General features: G+C 41.7%; 1 protein-coding gene across 1 annotated transcript in view; it reads right to left on the bottom strand.

Annotated features, from left to right (window-relative positions):
- The window catches only part of TMPRSS7 (transmembrane serine protease 7), a 39277-nt gene that overhangs the window by 4598 nt on the left and 15025 nt on the right, over window positions 1-19654 (bottom strand). Inside the window, exons 8-15 of the mRNA XM_045851700.1 lie at window positions 18904-19034; window positions 16999-17111; window positions 13820-13926; window positions 7937-8073; window positions 5619-5726; window positions 3412-3522; window positions 2688-2804; window positions 1627-1798 (exon numbers count right to left, since the gene is read on the bottom strand). Coding sequence (XP_045707656.1) covers window positions 1627-1798; window positions 2688-2804; window positions 3412-3522; window positions 5619-5726; window positions 7937-8073; window positions 13820-13926; window positions 16999-17111; window positions 18904-19034 — 996 coding nt within the window. The remainder of the gene's footprint in view (window positions 1-1626; window positions 1799-2687; window positions 2805-3411; window positions 3523-5618; window positions 5727-7936; window positions 8074-13819; window positions 13927-16998; window positions 17112-18903; window positions 19035-19654) is intronic.

Here is a 19654-nt window from a genome sequence, read left to right as displayed (position 1 = left end):
GTCTCCACTGGAGGTTTCCATCTGCACCAGTGCAGCCACCTTACTCTGATGGGGTGACGAGAGTGTGGAAGCTTTGGAAGAAAAATAAGGACAGAACCCAAAGACTGTGGCCCTTAATTTGCTTAGCTGATGTCTCATAGGTGGTACTGAGGACCTGGAAGGGTATTAAAGTTAACATGTTACTTGAAGCAGTTTCAAAGCATAAAAGGCTACCAGTCAAACAAAAGCCACATTAGCCATTAACAAGAATCCTGTCATTTCCAGCAGAAGCAAACACTCTTATTACATAACTTTGTGGAAATCTTCCATCCACTTAAAACTTTTTTGAATAAGAAATTAATGAAGTTTTCATATCTAAGATCCAGTAGGGTCCAAATAAATTTATATTTTAAGTGAATTATTTTCTGGGATTTCCTTCCCCCTTTAGCTGGAAGAATATCTGCTCCATAATAGTCCCACTGGCAGAGGCAGGCAGACGCCTTCCGATGCCAGTCTCAATGGCCCTTTCCAAAATGCCTCTCTATGATACTGTGATTTATGATAAATATTTGTTTGGACTTCATCTCCTCTGGCATAGAGCTCCTAAAACCCTTAGAATTTCCTAAGTGATGAGAGGTACAAAGGGGTCTTTTGTTATGTTAATGATGTGATTTGGGGGTTCTTGTTGCTGGGTTGCCAGGAGAACCAACCACTTGATTAGAGGATTGAAACTTTCAGTCCTACCCACCTGACCTCTGGAAGGGGAGAGGGGCTGGAGCTTGAATCAATTGCCAGTGGTCGATGATTTAATCAACCACATATATAATGAAATCTCCATAAAACCCCTAAGGACAGGGTTCAGAGAGCTTCCTGGTTGGTGAACACGTGGAGATTTGGGGAGAGTGGCGCTCTCAGAGAGGGCATAAAGTCTCTTTGTCCTTTCCCCATACTTTGCTCCATGAATCTCTTCCATCCGGCTATTCCTGAGTTATATCATTTTATAATAAGCTGGTAATCCAGCAATAAATGTTTCTCTGAGTTTTGTGAGCCACTCTAGCAAATAAATAGAATCCAAGGAGGAGGTAGTTTGAACTCCCGTCAATAGCTGGTGGTTCAGGAGTAAAGATGACAGCCTGGACTTGAATTGGCATCTGAAATGGCGGTGGGGGCAATCTTGCAGGGCTGAGCCTTTAACCTGTGGCAATGGCATTATCTCTAGGTAGGGAGTGTCAGAACTGAGTTGAATTTAGGGCACCCAGATTGTGTGGGAGAATTGCTTGGTGGAAACTCCCATCACCACCTTGGAAATCGGGTGCAGAATTCTTCCCACTCTACAAAGGGATCCCCACACGCAGCTGTCCTCCAAAGCCCACGCTTCTCCACACACTGCCATAGGTTGGCTCCTTCCAACTTGAAAGCCCTATCCTGTTTTCTCAGTCTAGTAAAAGCCTACCCATTCTTGATGTCCCTTTGTGTTGTTTTCCATATATCAATAATTCCTAGAAGAAATGTTTGGCACACAGCTGGTTCAGAAACCCCTCCATAAAATATCAATTGGATTAAGTGAATGCCACCAACAGGAAGCTTCTTCCCACAACGTGAAGGCAGATGTACTGCGTGTGGTCAGAGTGTGCCACTTTCAAGTACCTGTTACCATGGAAACAGTGGGCCGCAGAGAGAAGCCACTCCCTGGAGATGACAGAGGCTCCACAGTAGGCAGATCCAATGAAGTGGAGGCTGACTTGCCACGGCCACCCGCCTTCCTGCGTGTCGGTGCCCCCAATGATGCGGTGGAAGGTGGAAGAACTCCTGCTGCAGCCTTTAGGAGAGGAAGGGTCACATGATTTAAAGGCAGACTGGGAACAAAAATAGAATTAAGTAGGGTTTAGTGCTGAGTTTGTAACTGACTGACTCTGCAGGCAATTTGAAATCTGCTTATCTAGATGGGAGGTGATGTGTGGGTCTTTCGGAAACCAGCACCAGCTCCCTCCATCTGGAAAGCGGGCTGGGGCATGGCGTTTCTGGGTGATAACGTGAGGGCGGAAGGAGACCTGTTAGCAACCTCTGCACTGATAGGAACGGCAGCTGTGGGTTTAGGTTGTTAGGTAAAAGGCAAAGATTAGTTTCAAATGCAACAGCAATGAGAGTGTCTTTGAAGTTGTGCTGACTTGAGAAAAGCATTTGGGAAAGAATTTGTAAGTCCAAAACTAATGAAAACCGATGAAGAAAAACTGGTTATCAGAGCAATTCTTTTCCAGTGTAAATAGTATTGATAAGGATGCAGAGTGACCATGGCGCCACATTAGAGGCCAAACAAGTAACTATGACACATGGCAGGTTACAGTTTTCAAACCACAGCTAAACCAGAAACCAGCACTTACATTTGACCTCACATGAAGCACAGTTCACAGAGTCGCCCACTGTGTGCCAGCATGCATTTCTTTTCTCACAGTTTTTTATTACCTTGATTAGAGTTGGTACAAATTGAAGTTCTCATTATAAACACCTGGTACATTAACGCTTGTTTTCAAGAAAGAAGGTGGAATCTACTCTAGTGTTTCTATTCTAAGGAATGATTTCAGATTCAGTTCACCAATATTCTTTTCCCGGCCGAAGGCAACCTGTGCCAGGGGGATCACATCAAGAAGGGAAGGCAAATGAAAACCTGAAGGGGGAATAGAAATCAGAAGGAACACATCGCTACTCACTGCAGCCTTCTTCATCACTTCCGTCTGGACAATCCACAGTCCCATCACATTTTGCATTTTGTTTCCTAAAGCAAATATCATTGCCACACTTAAAAGTTCTGTTGTTGCATGGAATGCCTAAAAATGAACAAAAGAAGACAGGGTTTTTCCCAGCCAAAACCAGATTTGAGTCAATGACACTGAACTCTGCAAAGGACAGCTTGGGCACAGCTTTAGGTGATGACTGTTATCTTGTTTTCCAAGAAAAATTTTGAGCATAAATCATCACTGTACTCAGTCCTCTTATACCATTAGTGAGAAAAATGGACAGACTGTGGATTATAGCACGTTTGTTCACAACCCTGGCAGCGTGTGTTTCTGCAGGGGCTGGAAAAAATACCATGTCCCATCACAGTTTCTAGCAACTCCCTCTATACCAGGTCCTCAGGGTCCTTTAGCCTTGAGCAGCATTAGAAGCAAGTAAGCAGTGAAAATCTTCCAGTATTCACACACACACACACACACACACACACACACACACACACTCCACCCCAGTTAGTGACCGATTGTCCCATTCTGCACATGACTGACAGGATTCCCAGCTTATGGGATTTTCAGTACTAAAACAGAGAATGTCCTGGAAAACCTGAGACAAGCTGATTATTATAATACAACAGAGGCATTTGGTTGGCATTTAAGACAAGTTTGTAGGAAGAACAGCAGAGGGCAGAGGACCCTTCCTCACTCTGAGTGCAGTTCAGCTCATCCCAGCCATCCTCACAGTCCCTGAAGCCGTCGCAGACCAGAGGGCTGTGCTGCCTGGAGGAGCTGGTGTTGCAGGCGGGCTTGAGAGCTGCTGGAATGAGAACAGACAGACCAAGAGTGAGCCTGAGTCTCTCGGCAGGGCTCTCGGATGATGAGCAGTGCCCCTCTAAGGGTGCACAGGGTGAGGATGTCAAATAAAATGAAGTCTGTTTTCCTCAAAACTGACACATTCATGGAGAAAAGTAAATGTTTGCACTTTGGTGTAATTTCTAGCGCTTTGAGTTTGCTGGAACTGATTTTTTTGCTTTTGCATCAATGTGTTAAACTCTGGGGGGGATGTTTATTCAATTACAATTAAATGCATCATAAGATTTTATTTTAAGAAAAATAAAAACTATAAGCTGTTTAGATTGGACTTATCTACCTTCCTAAACAAAGTGGGAGTGTCCTGAGATTGCAGATTTTGCCTTACTCTTCTCTGTACCTCAAGCCTCTGACCAAGTGGTAGGTGCTCATTAAAGGTTTGTTGTATGAATTTTAAATGTGAAATCTGAGAGGACAACAGGCCTGTAGTCTATATGTAAGGAAAACTCTCTTTAAAATTATTTCACCCTGAGAGAGTCATATTCTGAATTAGAAAATACCAGTGTATCACAATTTTTCCAAAGTATTTTCAAAAATTACCTTTATATCAGTGATAGGCACAGTATATTAGCAGGTACTCTTAGAAGGTATGATTTCTTAGACATTTCTGGTTTTGTGAAAATTATCATTTTTGTTATCTGCTTCCCTTTTTTCAGGGGCATCTCTGTGAGGGGTGGGGAGAGGACACTGCTGCCCTAAAATGGCCCACCCACTGAGCCTCTGGGAGCCCCTGGTGGACTCCTGGGGAGTAGCTCTCAAATGGCACGATGAGAAGCAATGACCACCGGAACACAGCCCTTATTAGAAAGTGGCAATAATTGCTTTTGTTTGGTGCAAGGAATAATAATAATGTTAAAACAAGCAAACAAACAAAAGCAATCTCAATTACAATAATGATCATTATTTCTTCTCTTAATAAATAGAAGACCCCATAGATTCAAAAGGTCAATGAACCATAGGTGAAAAGGGCTTTATTCTGTTGTGTCAATTAAAAAAAAAAGGTATAGAGTCAAAGGTTATTTTTCATGAATATACTTTTTTCACAATTAGTTATTTTAACCACAATATTTCTCCACAAACATAAAAAGGATTAAATAGCTTCACCACCACAATTAGCTGAGTCAAACTCTGATCGTTGAGAGAAGGTGTTACCAACAGTGTCACAGGATCCTGTAAACCATCACCCCCACTTGGCTCCCTGAAACCAGACACAGGCTCAGAAACACAGCGCAAATAGTCATGAAAAACCAACGTAAATTTTCTGCCCAAACTAGGACTAGCCAATACCCCACCCTTTAATCATCACCAGTGTGATGTTGATGCGAACTATACAGATAGAAAATGTAATAATTCTTTCATTCACAACACCTGTGCTCCCTAAATTAGCATGCTGAAAGAGTTTACTTCTCTGCAGACAGAGATTCTCTCTAGATAAAAAACTGTGCTTTAAAATAGGATTGTTGTAAAAAAAATAATATAGGATTGTTGTGTCTGAGCTTCTGGTTGACTAAATCACTAGCCACAGGCCCTCGCTCCCTGTGGCTATGTTAGCACCCCTGTCCTCACCATGACCTCAGATGGTGCAGGATGAATTTCCCCTCCCCTGACTATGGCCTTAGCTGTCTGACTTGCTTTAACTGATGGAATATGACACAAGGGATGGTATGCCAATACCAGACCCACAAATTAAGAGGAACCGTGTGATTTTGTTGAGCCTTCCTTTGCTTCTGGCGTTGCCCTGGCTAGCCCCCTAGGTCAAAGAAGAAAAGAGCCATAAGGAGCAAACTTGTCCCTAACCTGGGAAGAACCAAACACAGGAGGACCCACTGCTCGAAGCAGAGCCACCCAATGAGTCTAGCCTAGACCAGTCACATCTCAGAAGACCCACGGATGCAGGACCCAGAACAGCTGATTGCTGTAAACCAGTGAGCCAGGGGTAGTCTGTATACAGCTGCAAAGGCCCAGGAGATGCACCAGGAGCAACGGTGGCCCTGACAAGTTATTTACTCATAAGGAAGTTGTAGTAAAAGCTTGATTACCTACCACAGAATAGCTCATCACTTTCATCAAAGCAGTCATTTACTCCATCACACCGCTGGGCCTGAGGGACACACAGGCCGGAGGAGCATCTGAAAGATCCAACAGGGCAGGCTACAGAAAAGAAAAAAATAGCAAATCCTGTGTGGGTCCTTAAAAGTCACCAGGCCACATTAATAAAGAAATACCGAGTGTTCAGTGCTTAAGGAGTTGACAGTATAGCAGTAGTAATTACATAACTTGTCCATCGATCTAGGTTATAGGCTGAAAAACAAACAAACTAAAAAAAGCAGGATTTAGGAGAGCAAAGGAAGCAAACGAACTTGCCAGAAACTCTAAGTCAATGTTGCAGCCAAGTCACATGTACAGCCAAACCTCTGCTACGTCCATCCTTGACACAGCTCTATGGCTTTATAATTGACTCAAAGAAAGTGAGAGCCGTGAGGTGCCCTAGAGAGTCTAGCACCCTTAGTGTGCAATCTTTAGACACCCCAGGGAATTATAAATGGGCTCTGGTGTCTGAATCCTACATGATCGGATGCATTATTCTGAGAAGTCTGTGCCTTTCATTATATTTTCAAGTAATCTGTCTCAAAATATATGAGTAACCACAGATCTTAGAAAGTTGGACCTAGAGAGTATTTAGTGACTGGCCTTAAAACTCAGGACTCCTGCCTCCAACCCAGTTCCTTTTTTTTTTTTTTTCACTTCAATCAGGCTACAAGTGAAAGATTCCCTCCCTGATCTTGAATTGTGAAGACTGGCTTACAGCTACATATAATAGAAATGAAAAATCCTTCCTCCCTGCTATGGTCTGAATATCCGTGCCCCTTCCCCAAATTCATGTGCTGAAATCCTAATGGTGGCTGGGATAGTGTTAGGATGTCGGGTCTGAGAGGTGATTAAGTCCTGAGGATGGACCCTCTCCAGAGTGCTATCAGTGCTCTTCTAGAAGAGGCCTCACGGAGCTCCTCGAGTCTTCCACCATGAGAGGGTACAAGAAGACGTCAGCGATGCCAAAGAGGGCCCTCTCCTGACCATGCTAGCACCGTGGTCTTGGACTTCCGTCCTCAAAAACTATGAGAAATAAATTTCTGTTCTTTATGAGCTGCCCATTCTGTGATATTTTCTCATAGCAGCCTGAATAGACTAAGACACTGCATGTGTGCAAAGGAGTTCGGGAGAGTGCGTGATCAGGTCACCACTATCTCAATGGCACTCAGTGGAGAGGATGAGTTCCTGCAAAATAATCATGGCTTAAAGAAAACAAAAACAAACGATTAAAAATAACATGGCTTCCTGTGTACCTGTGTCCTTGCTGGAAATGCCAATATTCTCACATTCAGAAGTGTACTATTTTATGTCCAGAAACAGGTATATTGGGGATTAGCAAAAAAAAAAAATGTGATCTAGAGGAGCTTTCTGTCTGGTTTTATCCTCTTGGAGTTCTATGTGGTTAACCCTGACTTTTCCCCTTTTAAAACACATCAAGAATTTCCTGAGCAAGTCAGTATCGGATCCCTCCAGTGCTAATGACTTGCCTCAAACTTCACTTTTTCCTACTGACTGCTTCCTGGACCCTGTCCCAGCAGTTCTCAGTGTGAAGTTTGACACTCTGAGGACTGGTGGCTGAGCTTCCCTTAACCGACCGGCACTCCCTATATGTTATAGGCCAAAATGAGTCATAACTGTTGTTCTCCAAGCCCTCAAATATTGGTGTACACATATTTACCAACAGTTATGGCTGGCAAGAACAAATGAAGAAATGGGCTTGTTGTATTTCTTAGGAATCATGTGAGATGTTATTTTTAATTTAAAAAAATTTTTAGCCTCACCAGAGGATATTTTTTCATTATTTTTAGGGAGAGAGAGAAACATCGATGCAAGAGAGAAACATCAATCGGTTGCCTCCAGTAAGTGCCCCAACCAGGGATCAAACCCCCAACCTAGGCACATGCCCTAACTGAGAATCAAACCTGCAACCCTTTGGTTACAGGACCACGCTCCGAACAACTGAGCCACACTGGCCAGAGTGTGAGGTCTTATTTTTCAAATATTTTTATAAAGCAATAATACACAATTATATTATTTCTTTATAAACTATAGCAGTAATAAATATGTAATTTGTGCATTATTTATTATATATTTATTTTACATTATATATGTATTCGTGTAGTATATTTAATAAAAATAAAAACATAATAGAAAACAGCAGAAATAAAGCAGCTTTCATTCCTTTAAATTCTCCAAGTTTAGAGTTAAAAAGTATTAGCCTCCTTTTACCGATTTATTAAGATTTTTTAAGGAGCTGGCCCCAGGCTTACGTTGACTGATGTTGTAACTGCCATATTCCACCAAGAGTGGCTTGTCGGAAAGCCTCGAACTGCACTGCAGCTGAATGTGAACTAGGGGGCTGGGCACTCGGAACACAGTCTGGTGATCCATGTATGAGCCACAGTACCTGGGGAGACGAGAGGACACAGGAGACAAAAGACACCTGCAATGAGGACCTTTCAATTGCATTTCTACTGACAATGAACTCACTAATGATTTGGTCATCTGGGTTCTGTAAGCATTTCTTTCTTCCTTTTTAAAAATTCTCACCTGCACCAGAGGACTTTTTTTTTTCATTGCTCTTAGAGAGAGTGGAAGTGAGAGAGGACCGAAGAGAGGAACATCAATAGGTTGCCTCCAGTACACACCCAGACCATGAATTGGATCCATAACCTAGATATGTGCCCTGCCCAGTAATGAAACCTGCAACCCTTTTGTTACAGACCAAAGCTCCTACCAACTGAGCCTCGCCAACCAGGACATAAGCATTTCTTATGGAAGAACTGATGGTTATCATTCTAAGCTAAATGTCTGTGCTTGAGTAATGTCTGCGCCTTATATGTTTTCCTCTGCTAAGTAGAACAAGAGCAGTACTATTGACTGTTACCTCCCCCTTTGCTCTCCTCACCAACACAAATCAGAAGAAATATGGGTTTCATGCTCCAGGTCCCCACTTTTTTTTCTGTGTAAGTCACTGTAATATTGCCTGCTTTTGCCTAGTTTTGCCTACAAACCTCTCTACAGAGCACAGAGGAATAGAGGAGCTCAGGTTGAAAATACACAACGAATCCCAGCAACACTTAAAGCAAAAGTCTGCTTTAAAGTCTGCTTTAAAGCAAACAGTCTGTCTGCAATATTTCTCTATCTCAGTTTTTCTTACTTGTCTTTAACTGACAGAAAATTACTCTTGTTCAAAATTCTTACTATATGAGCACTATGGTTAGTAAAACATGAAGCCTTACTACACAAGGGCTCATGATAAGTTAAGCCTCTGCCTGTGTAGGTAAGGCTCTTCTCAGGGTGAAATCTGCAAGGTCTCGGAAGGAAACAGGAGACCCGAGGCTGAGGGGGACGTCTTCCACTGGAATCTGTGACTGTCAATCCTTCCGGGTCCTCACAGCAGTTGGAAATCAACTGTGTTCCAGGATCAGACATTGGCATTCAGTGGGAGGAGCACACAGGTATCCTATGATGTCAGCATTTGAAGCAGAAAAGCATTCATGTATATTTAAGGAAGCACCTTTTGCAATTGGCTGAAGTTAGGACTTGTGGACAAATAAACCAGCTCCTGGTGAGGCAGGATATAGCATAGGAAGAGCTCTGAGACTACAATACTATTACTGGCCACTGTCTAGAATCCTGGTTGCCAGGAAACACCTTTTACCAATTAGGTACATTAAATGGTAAACCAAGGCAGGGAGGAGGAAAGAGACACGTCTCAAATGCTAACTCAGCAGTCCTGAGCCTGGTCTGATAATATTGCCAGGTGTTCCAATATCACAAGAAATACTATGTTAGCAAGAAAGAAGGGAAGTCCTTGAAACTCTATGTAGCATTTCCACTATCTGGGAAAGAAAGCCTTGAAACTGTGCTTTCGTCCCAGGGCCTAGAAGGAGCAAGAGGGTCCGTGGTGCCCAAAGAAGAAGCCCATAAAACAATTTTGGTTAATTGCCTGCCTTTGGTTAATTGCCTGCACTATCTATTTTATGAGGGAGTCCCTGGTGCTTACAGAAAGAGCCCATAAATAACTCTGTGACAGACCTAAGAAGGCCTGGGAGGAACGGAAAATCACCAGGCGGGAAAACTGCACCATGGGAACTGTAGCCTGGGAAAATGCCTGCCTGGGAAACTGCCTGCCGACCCTACCCAGAACAAACAGGTGCCCAGCTAAGATTGGGGTCTGGGGGTCGGCCTGTCTGGCATAACAGGATGCAGCTTTAACTTGAGCCTGGCAAGATGTACCAAGAACAATGGTCAGCAGAAAGGGCACCCAGCAACCAGCTCTAGCCAGTCAGATGCTGACACCCCAATCAGCTACCCTTTGTGTGTTTTTGCATTTAAAAACCCTGCCCTAAGAACAACCAAGCAAGTCTTAACCCCCCCTGGTTGGCTCCTGAACTTCCCTAGGTTGGCTGCACTTTTCCTCTTATTCCCGCTAAAAAACACTGCTCCTTCGCTTGCTGCATCTGTCTGGTTTCTTGAGCGACTCTGACCTAACATTTTGGAAAATACCCATTTTAATTAACTGCCTCCTGTCACGTATTTGTTTTACAAGATGAACTAATGGAGTCTGGAGTAAAATAAGGATTTGGGCTAACAGACCCCAACACATACCTATGTTTAGGTAGTCACATTCCCCTAGGAAAGCTGGCACCACATTTACCGCTTAGTCAATATGTAACTTTTTTCCTCCTATCCCACAAACTGTGTAAGTCCTCAGAACAAAGGACTCTATCTCTTGGGGGATCAGGGTGCTCTTGACGCTCTTGGTTCCCGGGCCACTGGGCCTCTGGCCCCCGGCTCAGGCTGTGCAGAGGCTTGCCACCCCGGTCTTCTGCTGCTCTCACGTTTGCCGCCCTGCTTTGCCCTGAAACTTTGCCTTTCACCACCCCCCCCCACCCTGTCCCACTCTCTTCCATGGGAACGGGTCACTAATGAACTGATTACACACTAATAGACTTGCTGACCTGAAATTATTTGCATGTGTCAGCAAGAAAAACCAGGTCTCTCCCATCAACACTGGGATAAGAGGAAGAGATAACAGCTGCAGTGGCCACTGACCCAGTGGCAGCCAGTGTCTGAGAGGAACCTTAAAGCCACGTCAAGCTTCTGAGGCCAGAGCCCACTCTGACTGGTCATCTTCGGATCAGACTACAAACTTATATGTGGAATCTAAGGAACAACATAAATGAACAAACAAAATAGAAACAGACTCATAGACACAGAGAACAGACTAAATGGTTGCCAGAGGGGAGGGTGGTTGAGGGGCTGGGTGAAAAAAGCGAAGGGACTGAGAAGTACAGCTTGGTAGTTAGACGTAAAGTACAGTATAGGAAATAAGTCAATAATATTGTCATAACGATTATGGTTCCATTTGGGTACAGGGAACATAGGTGGGAACACTTTGTAAAGTATACGACTATCTAACCAATATGGTGTACATCTGAAACTAATACAATATTGAGTGTCAACTGTAATTGAAAAATTAATTTTTTAAAAAACTATACAAACTGTGCCCTAAAAACACAATGATTGTTATCTGTGTGTTATAGTGACTTTATTCATGTTCTCTATGAACATTTACTAGAGTGTTCTCACAAAGAAGAGCCTCACTTGAGTGTTCAGGAAGAGTCAGAAGGAAAGGGATCTTTGAGTCCATGCTTGGGCTGAAGTTTAGAGAGGCACACTCGGTCATGGGGCATGTCGTTGGCTAATGAAACAAAAGTTTTTAAAAAGTGAAGGATGGGAATAGTTCAGCAAGACTTTGTTTACATGTATAGGCATGTAACAGGTGAGAAAACTGAGATGTGAAGAGGAGAAGTACTTTGTTGATGTTGAAATAGCAAGCAAGTAGAAGCAGGATTTGGACACAACTCTGCCTGATACTAAACCCTAGCACTTTCTAGCACACTAACAGCCTTCCCCTCAGGAGCTTTGTTTCTGGGGGGAACGCCTTCCATTTTTCCAGGGTTCACAGCTGCATTCAAGCTGCCCTGAGCACACACGCCCTATCCCTCTGCTCTTCAACTCAAGATCACTGGGCTTTCTGGTGTCAGCATTCCTCCTGCCCCAAGACAAACTCAGGCTCTTGGGCTAAACTTGTCAGCAAGGTATCAGAAATTAGTCCAATCAGAGTCTTTCCTTTTTAGGTGAAAAGGACTAATAATGAGCAGGGCTAGTATTTTAAATCCCAAGGGTTCAGCTAGTATCAAAAGAATCTGATAGGATCTTAGGCAGCCCATAAGACAAGTGAAGAGCAGGCTCTTCAGGGAAAGTATTTAGAGCAGAAAGCTTCCTGATAGTGTTTGGAAGGAGCCTCTGCTCATACTTTAGCAGCAACATCATCTGGGTTAGGCCAACCTTACCTCTGAGTAAAGCCTTTCATTGCATTCCACAGATATGGAAATCAAGTGTGGTAGGGATTGCCACTTGGTGGGGAGAGGGTGGTATTTCATTGTCAAAATAGCTCTATCTTAGGCATCTGGCTTTACAAAAGAGTTCTAAAAATTTGTTTTATAGACCTCTAATTAGAATACCAAAATGCAATATTCGTAAAGCCTTGGGACACATTCTATATTTTTCCATGCAATGTCATCTCCAAAGCAATCTGCTGGATTACTGTAGGGGAACTCACTGTGATGCAAGATGCAGTTTGACTCCAAGCAGCAGAAAAGCAAAAGTGCCTGGGAAATGCTGGACTCTTAACTCTCTGTAGCTTCAGGCTTGCCTGAGAACACAAGGAAACCAGTGCTGCCCAGAGATTAATGTCCTGCCCCCAGAAAGGAGGTTAATGACTGTAGAGTGTGATACCTGCCTGATGTTATCTGTTAACTTAGGAATGCATTGTTCTTTCTTGTGGTCTAGTGAGGGCCCACCATATGGTTTTACTACTAACCCCCTATTAAAAGGGACAGTCTTGGGAGAGGTGGGGATTCTTCCCGCTGACCACCACTGCGAGCAGCTGCTCTGCCCCTGTGTAAGTTTCTCCTATTAAAACTCTTAGGAATTTGAATAAGCTTATCTGTCATTTCTTCAGAATTCACCCTGAATGTAGACTTTTGGGATTTCTCCCAACAAACATAGTAATAGCTAACGTTTTTGCTGTTATTTCACTGGCATTATTTCATTGAATGTTTACAAAAGAATCCACATTACCAACTAAAAATTATTTTCTAATTTTACAAACTGAAGAGCAAAGAGGTTAACTAATGTGTCCTAGTTAATGTAGCTACTAAATGTCAGAGCTGGAATTTGAACCCAGGTCTTCTGCTTTTGATAACATAGACCTTTGATTCAAAGATACTCCCAAAGGAGTACAAGGCACATCTTAATAATGGATCCAAGAATGCCTTTAAATCAGATAGAATCTATTCCAGTGAAGACTGGACCAATGACTATTTAGCAAGTAATCTAAGAGACTAAAGAAAATGAAAGGTGGTTGTTCAGGTTGTTCAAGAAAATCCTTTGAAAAGGAAAGGTTTTATTCATGGGATAACAATGAACAAAGAGTTAGCAGACAAATCCCTTAGGCTAACCTCACAAGGATTCTTATCTCAAAGTAAACAGAAACACTATTCTGTTGCCAAGACAGGGCATCCTATATATATTTAATATAAAACCTATTATAACTTTAGAAGCAAATAAACAATAAGAACAACTAAAGGACAAACCAGGGTTGAGAATGAGGACCTACTCTGTTGGTTCAGGAAGGCCAGACCACTAGATTTCTCTCAGCCTCTCTCTGATCACCCTCAACCCATTCCCCAGCCTCAGGATACAACCCGGCCCATGGGGCCTGTCCCACTGCACAGAACTGCTTAATGTTTCTGCCTTTTATACCACCAGGGCTCCTACTTGCTACTTTCCTCCATGGTTTGAGACTTTACCTGCAAAACTACTTTTGTGGACTGTAGTGTGCACACCCACAGCCCAGCAACACAGAGCAAAGACTGGGGGGCCATGAAACATGGGTTTGAGTCCTGCCTTAATCACCTACAACCTGAGTTGCCTTGAGCAGGTTATTTAACATCTGTATTTCTCAGTTTCCCCACCTGTAAATAGTAAGTGTAAACTTTTGGGGGACAAGAGACTCAAAGCTTTGAACCCCCGAGCAAGGCCTTTCATCAGATTCCTCAGGTATGGAAACCACTCACATGTGCTCATTGATTTCCCACCACCCATGGTCACAGCCTTTCACACTCTTCTTGGTGATTGAATAGTTATGGAATTTCAGCGCTATGCCAAGCGTTGATAGGGGAGTCTGTGAAAAACAAACATAAGTAGGAAAAATTATTCAACTGAAGGACATGTTGCAGGCTAAGATTTTCCTGCTCAGAACCCATTCCCTCCGCTTGCTGCTCTAAGGACATTTTACTCTTTGTGCCCCGTGGCCTGTGGTGTGGCAGACCACTTCCCTGAGAAAACCCCAGGGGGAAGTGGACAGCCCGCACTCAGGGAGCAGCTATAGGCCCCAGTTCGAGGTAAGTGACATTAGATAATTTCTAGGTTTCATTTTCCTCCTTTTAAATGAGCTTAACTTTGAAAGCACCCACTTATTAATAAGTATACACATTTTCCTCCTTCGATGAGAATGACATAGTTTATTTAAAGCACTATTCAGGTTCTTCAGACAAAGAAAAATGAATCAACATCCTTTTCACATGAAACCTGGTTATTTCTAAGGGCAGTTACTGAGTCACCCCGAGGCCTTCTCAGAGAGATCGCACAGAGGGAGCTGCTGTAGGTACCTGTACAAGTGAGGGCGTGTGCGCACACAGGCACACACAGGATCTTTCTATGAGTGCCATATGACACATGCACACTTTATGTCTGATATGTCACCACTTCAGTTTTAATTTTCATTTGGAACCAAGCATTATTTGAGACTTCTTTTATTTCCAGAGAGTAGAATTTTGGTTCACCCATTTTCAAGTTCTCTAATTCAATTGTAATTAGATAAAAGATTATTTATTGCCTTTACTGCTTTAAACTTTTTAAATTTATTAAGAATTGTTGTGATCAAATTTATGAATGCTCTAACGTCATTTTAAAAAGAAGGTAGTTTGTGTATGTGCAATATCCTCATTATTTGGATGGCTTAATACCCTTCCTAACCTTATTTATTGTCTCCCACTATCTCTGTTATGCACCAAAAGAATTAAAACTATTATTTCAGCATCATTTATTTCTCTTTGTATGCCTTACAGGTTTTGACTTAGAAGTCCTAATGCCATGTCCTTTGCTGCATAATCAGTCGCCGTAATTATGTCTTCACTGTGGACTGCCCTCTTTGCTGTTACAGGTGGCCTTCCTTTTCTCCCTGAAGGTTGTTGCAGCCCTGACACTAGCATCACTTGGCACTAAGGCCGTGTTCCCTGCTTTCCTTTCACTGGCATTTTCCTGTTATGATATTGCTCATTCATTTATTTTCAGCTTTATTAAATATTTTTTTCATTTTGTCTTTTGAAAACAACATACTGTGCAGTTAAGTTTGTACAGTATAAACTTAATACTTTGTAATTCAATCCTAGTCTCTTTTTTGTTGTTATTGAGATATATTGACATGGACATTCTATGAGTTTTAGGTGTATGATGTAATGATTTGATATTTATATATATTGCAAAATGCTGACCACAGTAAGTCTACACCACACAGTTAAAAAATTTTTATTCTGGTGAGAACTTTTAAGATCTTCTATCTTAGCAACTTGTCAATATACAGTATAGTATTATTAACAACAGTTAAAAATATTAACTATATTGTTATTAACTATAATCACCATGCTGCACATTACATTTCTATGAGTTATTTACTTTATAATTTGAAGTTCGTACATTTTGACCACCTCGCTCCATTTTGCCCAATTCCCACCCTTGGCAACCAGCTATCTCTTCTCTGTCTGTTAGTTCAGTTTTCTTCTTTTAGATTCTCCACATAAGGACATCACAAGGCATTTGTCCCTCTCTGTCTTTCCTTCTTCCTTCCCCAAGACCTCCTTTCACCTTCTCTTTCCCTCACTCTCTCCCCAAACTTCAGACTTGATGGTCACCTGAGGCTCTGAGATTATGCTGCCTTGAGCCCTTAAGACTCTGGCAGTGAGCAAGACTCCTATACCTTTATGTTTTAATTATTTTGTAAATGTTTGAGATAGTGGTAAAAAAAATTTAAGGATGCATGCCACCAGGACACTGTCACTACGGACAGATTTAGGTCTAATAAAATTACAAGGTTAATAAATATTATTAAAAACATTTAACTGACTTGTACAAATCATATGCAGCCAGCATGCTTCTGCCTCAGGCCTTTGCTCAGCTGTTCCCTTCGCCTGCAACAGTCTCATTCTGGGTGTGCACAAGGTTAGTTCCCTGTCGCCTTTCAGATTTCTGTACAAAGGTTTCCTGACCATCCTCATTAAGACAACAAATCCTTAACTTCCCATCTTTCATACACCCCACCACTCACTCAGCTACAGAGTCCCTTCCCTACTTCAATGTTCTCCACAGCACTGTACCACCATGTAACATACTACATATATTGCAGTTGCATGTTTGTTGCCTGCCCTACGGTGTGGTGAACTCCATGAGAGCAGAGCTTTTGTACGTGTGTCTGATCTTATAGATCCCAGTGTCTGGAACACTGCCTGACGTGCACTTGGTGTTCAATAATGACATGTTGAAGGTATGCAAGCTGTGCACTGCTTGCTGCTTACATTTAATGACTATGTCACATGACAATCATTTTAGATGTATACACTGAAAGAGCAAAGGTGGCATCTTGCCCTGTCTCCCTACACATGATACTACAGTTGGAGAAAAAAAACTAGTTTGCATGCTAAGATTAAAAAAACAACACAGGAATACTGTGTCTAGCACCAGAAGTAGATGTGTATATTTCATATAAATTTGCATCCTGGTTTGCTTATGCAACTGAAATATATATTGCCTAATCCAATTTATTATTTCTATATTATTCCTATTATAATGTTGATGATGAAGTAATTAAAAACTAATAAATGAGATCTGTGATAATAAAAAATGAATTCTTTAATTTCATAATAATGTTTTTGCATTTTTAATATAAACAAACAAAATAATAAATTGAAAAAACAAGCCCCAGGCTGCAAAAGGCAGTTTATTTGTGAGCAGAAGATTGAAATTGCAAAAATGTTCATGTTTTAGATAATATACTTCAGAAATGTTTAAACATTATGCAATTAGCTAATACTTTTTTGTAATTAAATCTAAAAATAAAAGCAATTTAATTCAAAAATAAATTGCTAAACTAAAAATAAGATAACAATATTTTTTCAAGAAAGTAGTTGAACTAGGCTACCTGAAATCTCCAGGTGCACTTGCATTTCGGAGGATAGTAGCTGGGGTAATACGGACTTGAGATTTTCCCTTCAAAGCCAGTGGTTTCTTTGACCAACACCATGTTTTCACACTCTGAAAAAAATCCAATAACGCACAAAGATTTGCAGTTGCAAGATCATGGGAAATAAACTGCATCTATATCTTTAACTACAAATACACAGTTTCTTAATCAATAAGCTTGTATATTTTTTGGAATTTAAATTATTTTTTTAAAAATAGTACTATACATATATATAGCCACATTATTTGCTCATATTCTGTATTTGTTTTCAAATAATATATTTTGGCTACAGATTACAGGATGCTATTACTTCCTAAAAAGCATGGTTTAAATATACTTTTAAAAGCCTCTGAGCTTATTTTGTTCAAATAAGTGTATACTTGTTGAAATATACCCAGTTTACATGACATGTTGATCTGTCTAAATGAGACAATCTAAATGACTATTCTTACTGATATGGTGATTCTCCTGCTAGAAGGTAAACTCCTTGAGAGTGTTGATTCATGTCCATTTCGTTTAATGCCATTTCCCTAACACCAAGGGTCATTCTTGGCATATAACAGATGCTCAATAAATATTCACTGAGTGAACAGCAAAGTCCATTACAATATTTCTAAGATAATCACAGTTTTAACCTTTGGAATTAGAGACAAATTTCAATCCAACAATATCTCACATATATAGTCTAATTTTGTTCAACAAATCCATTTTACATTTGGTTCTGTAATAATTTGAAGCAGAAAAGCTATCAAATATGTCATTGCCCTAAAATGTAAATGAAACTATAACTATCAGTGTCTACTTAAGCCAAACCCCCTTCCCTCCTCACCCTTATCTCCCATTCTGATCCCTTGGCTTTATTGATGCTCATAATAAGTTACCAAAACATGACTTATAATATCAGATCAGTTGCAACAAATATTACAAAGAGACTAGAGTTTCTTTTTGTTTTGCATTACTTCATTAACCCAAGTCAAAAAGAGAAGAATGGGGTGGGGAGGGATCATTTTTGCTCACCGTTAAATCCTCAAGGTTTTTGACTCACAGGTACTTTCTAGGATAGCATTTGCAGGCATAACTATAAATTAAAAGTCACAAAAGACAGTCTAGTGTACTAGTTACTGAGCTACTTGCCTATCAGCTGAGGCTGAGACCCTGCAAACCACTTCTTTTCTTTACTACCTGGTTTCCTGGTAGGCTCTGCCAACAGGGGGCGCTAACAGGAAAGCGCTGGAGGAGGAAGAGCTGGATTTCCAGCCTCTTATTCCCAGAAGTGTCACCCCAGTGATTTTTCTTCACCCCACCCCAGATACATTTCATTCCTGTGCAGAGTCGAATCCTTTAGCAGTTTTTCCAATGTCCACATTATTGTCCAAAGATAATACCAGCCTCAACTGTCTGGCACCCCCTCCTTAGAGGTCTGGGTCTGAGGACCAAGGACCCCCAGCTCTGAACTCAGAGACACCAGCACCAGCTGAGCAGCGAGCAGCGACGCTTCCTCAGTTTCACTCCACAGACCCCTCCTCCAGGCTCTAAACTGCACTCGTTCTGACCGATTTCCTTCGTTCCCCTAGACCTACAGGTGGGAGTTGCTTCCTACATGTGTTACAGCCATGATAGCTTATGGTTTTTGTCTGTTTGCCTTTTGAGTTATCTGGTCAACACCTTTATACTGAGTTAACAGTTCCTTACATTAGATTTTCCCTGTTAGAGTAACTAATATGACCTCTCTTTTCTGACTGGACCCTGAGTCAGAGTCCCTGACTCATACAACCAGTGTTAGGACACAGCCTGGGACGAGATCACACAGCACTGTCACAGATTTCCAAGGGAGACTTTGTGTTGTTGTTGGGAAAGACTTACTTTGTTCTGGGATGACCTCGAAATATGCCCGGATTCCTGATAGCCTCCGTATCTGAGGAGACTGGAATGTCACCAACATGAGATTATTTGTAGAAACAAATGACATTAATGTTCTTGTGGGCTCACAAATTCTGAAACCAGATAATAAAACAAGAGTGCATGAATAACAGGTTGTTGAGGAGTGGGCCTTTGTCCATTGCTAATTCCACATATTTTTGGGCCATCCACACAGTTCTTGTTCACCGCCACCAGCCAGGTCGTCGTCAGCTAGTGGCTACAGGGCACAGCAGATGGACAGGAGCTGATACAGGCACAGAAAACCACCAGAGAATTCTCTGGGTGGCCATCCCTGGGCCTTCCTTCAGAGCAAACAGGGTGGAAAGGCAGAGTACTTAACGGCTAAGGAAAACTGGGTTCCCAACTCAGCTCCATCACTTAGCTGCCTGAAAAACCCTGGGCAATCAAGGAACTAAGTCTTCATAAATGCCAGTTTCCCTGCTATCCAATGGAAGTGATGATAATGGTATATTCCACACACAGCATTGTGGTGAGGATTGAATGAGATAATAACTAAATGTGTCTGGAAGGGCAAAACGAAATCAGTAACAATGATTGAGCAGTGGGAGCCAGTGACAAACTTACAGCTCACTGTACATCTTTATATGCTGTACAGATTTTTAACATGCATGTTCATCCCCAAAATATAAATAAATACATATATACCAGAAACACTGTTGCATACACATATAAA

Source organism: Phyllostomus hastatus, unplaced genomic scaffold, assembly GCF_019186645.2.
Source record: "Phyllostomus hastatus isolate PE091 unplaced genomic scaffold, TTU_PhHast_1.1 phas_contig_86, whole genome shotgun sequence".
Taxonomy (NCBI): domain Eukaryota; kingdom Metazoa; phylum Chordata; class Mammalia; order Chiroptera; family Phyllostomidae; genus Phyllostomus; species Phyllostomus hastatus.
This window is presented reverse-complemented; position numbering and strand designations above follow the sequence as displayed.